We start from the raw sequence: 8573 nt of genomic DNA on the forward strand, positions 1-8573 counted from the left end.
ACTCGGCGCTGAGCCCTGGTAGGGCCGGGAGGCTGCCCTTCCACCTGGAGTAGAGCCTGCGCTCCTCGCTCCTCTCCGCCCACGAGGGCATGCAGCTCCCGGCAAGTAAGGCCGCCGCGGCTGCGGCTGCGGTGTGTGTATGTCCTAGGGACGCGCGTCCATCTCTGCCTTCACGCCTTCCCGGGTTCTCATCGCTTCCCTTCCGGACCTGCCCATCCCACTGGGAGATCAGAGGGGTGGGGGTGCGCACCGCTGGCCCGGAGCTGGGGCGCGCGAGCCCGTGTCGGCGCTCCGCCGGTAGCAGCCGGACGTTGCCCGGCTGTCCGAGCTGCTTACCCCCGTGCAGTAGGTAGGGTGGTGGTGGGGCTGCTAGAAACATTCTCCAAGGTCTCCGCTACCTCTGACGTCTCATTTCAGGAGCGTGGCACCATCAGGGACAGTTACCTGCTTTGGAAAGGAGGTGATTGTCAGTCTTGTTTTCAAAGAACAACTAGCGTCCTGACTGTGGCTACCGTCTGCGCCTTTTATCGCGACCTGCCAACTATACCAGTCTTTGCTCAAATAGGTGTTTTTTTTCCCCACCACCTACGTACCTCTTTCAAACTCCAAAGCAAAAACCTCTCTAATCGTGAATGATCTGTATGTGTGCGATTTGTTTTCTTGTGTGTGGAAGTATTCACACATAATGTGTGCCTTCAGCTATAAAAGAGTCCAATATACCTTCCAATTTATAAGTTTATAGACCTTAAAAAACTTTCCTTCTGGCTAACTAAAAATTGGTGAGTTTACTAGTTTGTATAAGTAGTGAAGAATTCTGAAAGTCAGAAAACAGTGCTGCCAAAAAATTTCCTAATGTGTTCAAATAAGTAATACAATTACAGGAAAAATTTACAGTTAGATTTAAAGTGTTTGTCTAAAGCATTGGTTCTCAACCTTCCTAATGCCGCAACCCTTTAATACAGTTCCTCATGTTGTGGTGACCCCCAACCATAAAATTATTTTCGTTGCTACTTCATAATTGTAATTTTGCTACTGTTATGAATCGTAATGTAAATATCTGATATGCAGGATGTATTTTCATTGTTACAAATTGAACATAATTAAAACATAGTGATTAATCACAAAAACAATATATAATTATATATGTTTTCCGATGGTCTTAGGCGACCCCTGTGAAAGGGTCGTTCGACCCCCAAAGGGGTTGCGACCCACAGGTTGGCGACCCACAGGTTGAGAACCGCTGGTCTAAAGTGAATGATAAGTTTGAATTCATTGTATGGTGGAGTTTTTTTTTAATTTTGGTAGTAAAAAGCTGCAACTGCAATTTAAAATGAGGGAAATTTTCATTTTCTGTATAAAAACTGCACAAATAAAATTGCCTAGTTTTTCTTAATGACAAAAGGTAGGTACACACATATATAATTTTTCTGTTTTCTTTAATTATTGAGTTCATATGAAATAATCCTTTTATTGATTTTTTTTTTTAGAAAGAGAGGGAGAAAAACATCAACTTGTTTCACTTATTTATGTATTCATTGGTTGATTCTTTTAAAAAATATTTTTATTGATTTCAGAAGGGAGAGGGAGCTATAGAAACATCAATGATGAGAAAGAATCATAGATTGCTGCCTCCTGCACACCCCCTACTGGGGATCCATCTCCAAACCAGGGCATGTGCCTGATAGGGAATCCAAACGTGACCTCCTGGTTCTTAGGTCAAGGTTCAACCACTGAGCCACACCGGTAGGGCCATTGGTTGATTCTTGTATGTGCCCTGAAGGGGATGGGACCCACAACCGTGGCATATGGTGACAACTGAGCTACCTGGCCAGGATGAAATATTTTCCATGTATAACACCATAAATAGATTATTTGGCACAGGTTATAGTCATTAAAATTAAATTTTATTTTAGCATTTTGATACTTGCTTCACCTGTGTTTATACTGTGTTCTCTTTCACTGGTCTTGAGCTTTAATATCCTGTGGATTATATCTTATATATTACCTTTCTTACAGTTTGTCTTAATTGATAAATTTCCCCCCCCCCCCCCCCAGGTGAATTATACTTCAGTGTATTACTGGTTGTACACTACGGATGGGAACTATCAAAGTTTATAATGTCAAAAACTTTTCTTAGACGAAAAGTATCTTCCACAAAGGTATGCTATACTGAAATGGTCATGTAATAATTGCCCAAAAATAATTACTTTTTTGTACATGTTCTCAGTGATTTATTACTGTATCAATGTGATGGTGCTCAGTATCTGTTGTAATTAGTGATCTAAAAAGTCTAATAAGTGGTGAAACAACTGAACACTGAAAGTACAACCTTAATTTTGAAGAAAAAAAATTATAATCCCAGTCACAAAGAAAAGGCTAACCATTCTAGAATGAAAGAGCAGTAGAAGAAAATAAACATATGAGTTGTAGTTGGTGTTAAAGTTTAACAACAGGCCCTGCCTCTTAGAAATCATATGGTTCAGTGAGTTAGTTCTCAGCAAAGTTAGAAGGTAGAGTAGGTGAAGGTCAGACAATATGATACTCATATGCAGAATAGCTATTTTCCTAGTGTTTGGTCTGATTTATCTTTTTTAAAAAATATATTTTTATTCATTTCAGAAAGGGAGAGAGAGAGAGAGAGAGAAACATCAATGGTGAGAATCATTGATCAGCTGCCTCCTGCATGCCCCCTCCTGGGGATCGAGCCGCAACCAGGGCATGTGCCCTGACCAGGAATTCAGCCGTGACCTCCTGGCTCATAGGTCACTGCTCAACCACTGAGCCACACAGGCCACGCCTGATTTATCTTTGATCTTAAATAAATTATGTTACTTGGCCTTTTCTCCTTCTCTTTTCTTGAGTAAACGGGAGTCCACATTTATGTAAGAAATAAAACTATAAAATGTATAACTAACATGTAGATCAGAATTGCTATCAAAAGAATTACTATACTAATAAGAGATTTTTTTTTATGTACTCTGGACTATATAAGAAAGTGGCCAAAATTGAATAGTGACAGTCTTTTGAAGAGGAGGAAAGGAATCAAGTAGTTATGACTGAAATTTTTCCCAGAGGTTTTCATTTCTTTATCCACTATTGATAATATTCCTAAACCTCTCCCTTTAAAAGAGTGAATATATTCATGTCATAATTATAAATTATAGTATCAGGATTCTTAGATTATTATCTTCACAAAGTCTTAAAGATAATAGGGATTATTTTGATGTATGAAATGTAATGTGTTAACCTGGTTAAGGAAGAAGTATTATTCTTCTCACTTTGTACATGGTTAAAGTAATATTTTATTTCTCTGTTTTGTTTTGCTTCTTTTTGATAGGTAATTTAAATATTTAGGTTTCAGCCCTACAAATGAGTTTTAAAAGAATCAGCCTACTCTTTATCCTGGGAAGATTACATTAATAAAAAGAATTACATCTGTATTCTGTATTCCTTTATATAGTATTCATCATTACCATGGTCAAGTAGACAAGTTATGCATTTGCACTTATTGTAAAGTACAAAAATAACAAATGTATATGGAATCAGTTTTATTTAAAGAGCTAACTTGTGAGCTTTTTAAAAAAATGTTACAAATACACAATTTTTTTTTTTTTTTACAGAGCAGTTCAATTATAGGGAATAGATGCAAAAAATGTAATAGTATTTACATGATTTCTTTTCTCTTCAGGTAACAGATTGGGTAGATCCATCATTTGATGATTTTTCAGAGAATAGAAGCATCTCTAATACTGCCACATCATTAAGTGTGAATAATTCAAGTCATAGAAGAAAAAACGTGCCTTCCACATTAGAAAGCAGCAGATTTCCAACTGGAAAAAGAGAAACATTGTCTTCCTCAGAACAGATATATGGCCTAGAAAATTCAAAAGAAAGTCTGTCTGAAAATGAACCATGGGTGGATAAATACAAACCAGAAACTCAGGTACTAAATAGCATGTAAACATAATTTTATTTCAGGAAGGAAAGGGATGTGCATTTTCAGATTATTACTCATAAAGTCTTTCTAAATGAATTAGAAAAAAATAATGATTTCCAGGTTTTTTAGATATCCCAAGGCTCAGTGTTTTGTCAAATTATTCTGAAATTGTACCATTGATAATTTGTCTTAGATTAAATTTAACCCCAACATAGAATTTATCGGGTTTTTGTTGTTGTTATTTATTCCCTTCCCAAAATGTATTATAGAATTTTTAAAAATTGTATAACTCCAACCTCCCCCAAATTTTTATATAATGGTATCAGTTAAGATCAGATTTTTTTATAATGATAGAAAAATTAAGTGTAATCAACCTTTTTTATTGCTGTATCATGTTAGTTGTGTGCTACTTTTAAAATGTTTAGATTAATCTGTGCTAATGTACCAAAAGTCCTTGAGTTACAATGTTTTATTTGAAACTTGACATTTATTTTTAGCATGAACTTGCTGTACACAAAAAGAAAATTGAAGAAGTTGAAACATGGTTAAAAGCTGAAGTCTTAGAAAGGCAATCAAAACAGGTAATTAAATAAAAAATATATTTTAAGTATTTAACACCAAATGTTTCTCTGTCTTATAGGTGGCTTTAAGAAGTTAAACTTTTATGATGATTTATTCAAATAAATCCAGATCACTAGCTATAGAGAGCTTTCTGACCTTACTACTTCTGGCCTCACTAAAAGATTCTGAGACTGACTTTTCCCCTGTACTTATACCTCTTATGTCCTGGCATCAACATAAAGCACAGTAAACCAATTCAGGTGCTAGTATATTTAGCACATAAGATATTCTCACATTGAAGCAAGCAGGCAAATTACATATTAGTTTTGGTACTAAATATAGCCTAAAACAGTCATCATTCATTTATACTGATGTTTTTTGTTTCACTTCCTAATACCACAAATACTCTCAGCCCCCAAGCTAGAATATTCTCTCTCTCTTTGTAAGCTTTTCTAATCTAGAAATTCCTCAAACATAAAAATAGAATGGTAGATTAATACATGGATTCGAAGTTTTGTAAGAATACTTTATAAGTTGTGTTATTTTATATTGCATCATATCAGAAAATATGTCTGGTTCTGTGGTGTTGTTTTTTTTTTTGTCTTTATTGATTTTATTTTATTTTAATATTTTTATTGATTTTTAGAGAGAGAGGAAAGAAGAAGGATAGAAAGAGAGAAACATCATGATCAGCTGCCCCTTGCATGCCCCCCACTGGGTATTAAGCCTGCAACTCGAGCATGTGCCCTGACCAAGGTTGATGCTCAACCACTGAGCCACTCTGGCCGGGCTGTTTGTGTAATTTTAACACTAAACCAAAGATTTAGATACGAAAGCCAAATAGAAAAGACCATGATTCAAAAGAGGACCTGTTTCCATTGGAGGCAATTTGAAACATTAACTGCTTCATCTCAAAGTTGAAATTAAAGGAAATGATTTTTTAAATCAGATGTACTGTATGAGGGAATAATCCTGGGACCTATTATGTCTAGTCTTTCTTTAGAGTCCTATCTTCTAAATGTGTTTCTTAGTATACATTTCTTTAAAAATCTGATGTACAAACTGAGGTCTTCCCATTAGAATATTTAGTATTTGTGTAATATTAAAGTATATAATCCAAAGAGTTCTGTGTTAAGATTGAATTTTATAAGTTTAGGTAACCTCTAAAAATGTTTGTTTCAGATGTTACCTCCTTAATTTAATTGGAGTTTAGTTGTTTTAATTTGGCTACTAAGTAGTCCTTGGGAGGGGCATAAATGCAAAAAGTGAAGCATTATCAGAAGCTACACTTAAGGTTCAGGAAATAAATTTATCTTATTTTATCTAAAGCTGGTTTATTGCAGCTAGCATTATTGTGAAATGTAGTCTGCTTATACTAGATAGTCAGTAAATACTTACAGAATTAATTAATATTTAGAAAGAAAATTCAAACATAATATTCTAGCATTTCAGTGAATCTGATTCTTTATGTTTGTGTTTGGTTTTAGGGTGGATCTATTTTATTAATAACAGGGCCTCCTGGGTGTGGAAAAACAACAACTATAAAAATACTTTCAAAGGAGCTTGGTATTCAAGTACAAGAGTGGATTAATCCAGTTTTATCAGACTTCCTAAAAGATGACTTCAAGGAGATATTTAATTATGGTAAGGTTTGCTGTGAAGGTAATGGAAGTACTGGGAAAAGTCTGTGCTAAACAGACATTTGAAACAAACTTCCTAACTGTATATATACTTAAGATTCCTAAGATCCTTTTTGGTATATGTTTTTGAGAACAAGGTGTATATTGCCTCTCCTAGATTGGCATCTAACCACTACCAACTGCTTTACAAAGTCAGAGTAGCAATCAAATGAAACTATAAGAGTGCATTTTCTCCCATACTTCCCCATTTACAGAGAGAAGTAATCTCAAGAGAAGGAAAGGAATGGCGTCTCCACTAGAGGAGAGTGGGATTCCTTTTTACGTATTTCCTTTTATATATTGTTATGATTTCAGAGAGGAAGGAGGAGGGAGAGAGAGACGAACATTAGTGATGAGAGAGAATCATTGATCGGCTGGCTCCTGCACACCCCTCACTCGGAGGATTGTGCCCACAACCCCAGCATGTGCCCTGACTTGGAATCCAACTGTGACCTCTTTCTTGGTTGAGGGCTCAATACCCAGTAGGGGGCATGCAGGAGGCAGCTGATCAATGATTCTCTCTCATCATTGATGTTTTTATCTCCCTCTCCCTTCTTCTGAAATCAATAAAAATATACATATTTTTAAAAAGATGTATTAAAAGAACTTGTCTCCAAACAAGAGGAGAGAACTTAAATCATACCTGTGAGAATCAAATCAAAGCATAAGTCAAAGATTATCTTTGGAATTGGGAAGGAGGCCTTAAGACAAACATCCAAAAATAATGATACCAATTTAAAGATGTGGTACATAATAAATTTACATGTATGTTTAGATACTCCAGCACAATCATTTTTAACTTTCATAGTTTTTCTTATTGTTACTATAACTAAACTAGGGGTAGCGAAATCTCCTAGGCCAGTGGTCAGCAAACTGCGGCTCACGAGCCACATGTGGCTCTTTGGCCCCTTGAGTGTGGCTCTTCCACAAAGTACCAACTTCTGCGCATGGGCCACGAAGTTTCAATCGCATTGTATGTGCGCGCCCGCACGTGGTGTCATGATGACTCTTGTCTTTTGAAATGAGTATTCCATCTTAAATTTGAACAGTTTTGCCTAATTAGAAAACAGTCTACAGACAGTCCTTGGGTTACGTCAGACCCGACGTACGTCGTTTCGTGGTTACATCGCCATGTCCCATTATTTATTAAAAAAAAAGTTCCGTCATTTCGACGTATGTACATATGTGCTTTATGTTTTTCATTATTTATTTACCACAAGTAAAGGTCAGGAATTGTTATCTTTCTTTTAAATTTTTTTTACTGTTTCACTTCATTACTGCTGTGTATGTGCTTCATGTGAATGATGTAGGTGCTTATGTAGGTGGGTTCCAACTTAGGGCGAAAATTACGTTAAGTTGCACCGTAGGAACGAATCTCCGACGTAACCCGAGGACCCACTGTATAGTATTGTGAGCTGTTCTTGCATATGTAAATGTACTCATTAATGTATCTATACTAATAAAAGGGAAAGATGCAAATTGACCGTCCCTCCACAATGCCCCACAAGCCATGTCCACCACCCAGTCGGGAGTGAGTATGCAAGTTAACCTGACAAAGATGGTGGGTTAATTTGCATATGCAGGTGTCAAGCGCCCTAGGAGGTGACAGCGGCCGCGGGCTCCCGGGACCATCACAGGCCCCAGGAGGCGAGGCCGACTGCGCCTAGCCATGCCCGCGGGCTCCCGGGACCTTCGCCAGCGGAGAGCACAGAAGGAGAGTGGGAGGTTTGGAGGACTTGGCAGAGCAGGAGGCCGCTGGACATAGAGCACAGCGAGAGAGAGGGTGGCTTGGAAGGTGTGGCTCCCTCTGTCACCCCAGCTTCCTCATCACAACTGTGGAAACTGACAGCAGGGAGGAGGAAGTCCCACCCCCACAGAATCAGCCAGAATCATTCGTTGATCAGACAGCTCTCAGTGGCCTGACAGCCAGGACTCTCATTCACCTGCATCTCAGACCATGACAGTAGAGAAGTGGGACTATGTCTAAAGAACAACTGTTGATACAACATAGCTCTGCAGCCAAAAGATGCTGGTGTTATCGACAGAAAATGTCTGAAGAGCAGTGTGTGTCTGATCTTGAAAGAAGGTGGCGCCTGCGACAGAATGTATCTGAAGACCAGCTATTGGAAAAACATCGCTCTGATGCCAAAAAACACCAGCGTCATCAACAGAAAATGTCTAAAGACCAACGTATCTTTGAAGTTGAAAGAAGGCAGTGGCGTTGACAAAGTATGTCTAGAGAGCAGTCATCAACAAGTTCTACCAATACTGGTAGGAACTGCCTTCTCAGCAAAAATGGAGTACATGAGGATGCAATTCTCGAACATAGTTGTGGTGGAATGACTGTTCGATGTGCATTTTGCCTATCACTAAATTTCTCTGATGAAAAACCATCC

The 8573-nt window shown here is 37.8% G+C and overlaps 2 protein-coding genes across 9 annotated transcripts in view; one reads left to right on the top strand and one right to left on the bottom strand.

Moving 5' to 3' along the window:
- Nucleotides 1–447, bottom strand: part of AK6 (adenylate kinase 6) — a 15390-nt gene extending 14943 nt beyond the window's left edge. The window contains exon 1 of the mRNA XM_005857990.2: nt 337–447. Within this exon, the coding sequence (XP_005858052.1) occupies nt 337–379 (43 nt within the window). The 5' untranslated portion in view covers nt 380–447. The remainder of the gene's footprint in view (nt 1–336) is intronic.
- The window catches only part of RAD17 (RAD17 checkpoint clamp loader component), a 31056-nt gene continuing 22489 nt past the window's right edge, over nt 7–8573 (top strand). For 2 of the 8 annotated variants that reach the window (XM_014549368.1, XM_014549389.1), the window contains exons 1-6: nt 7–101; nt 418–460; nt 2056–2159; nt 3689–3943; nt 4435–4518; nt 5986–6142. In XM_014549368.1, the coding sequence (XP_014404854.1) occupies nt 90–101; nt 418–460; nt 2056–2159; nt 3689–3943; nt 4435–4518; nt 5986–6142 (655 nt within the window). In that variant the 5' untranslated portion in view covers nt 7–89. The other 6 variants (XM_005857984.2, XM_005857983.2, XM_005857985.2 and 3 more) reach the window with 6 other exon arrangements.

Source organism: Myotis brandtii, unplaced genomic scaffold (genome assembly GCF_000412655.1).
Source record: "Myotis brandtii unplaced genomic scaffold, ASM41265v1 scaffold115, whole genome shotgun sequence".
Classification (NCBI taxonomy): Eukaryota; Metazoa; Chordata; class Mammalia; order Chiroptera; family Vespertilionidae; genus Myotis; species Myotis brandtii.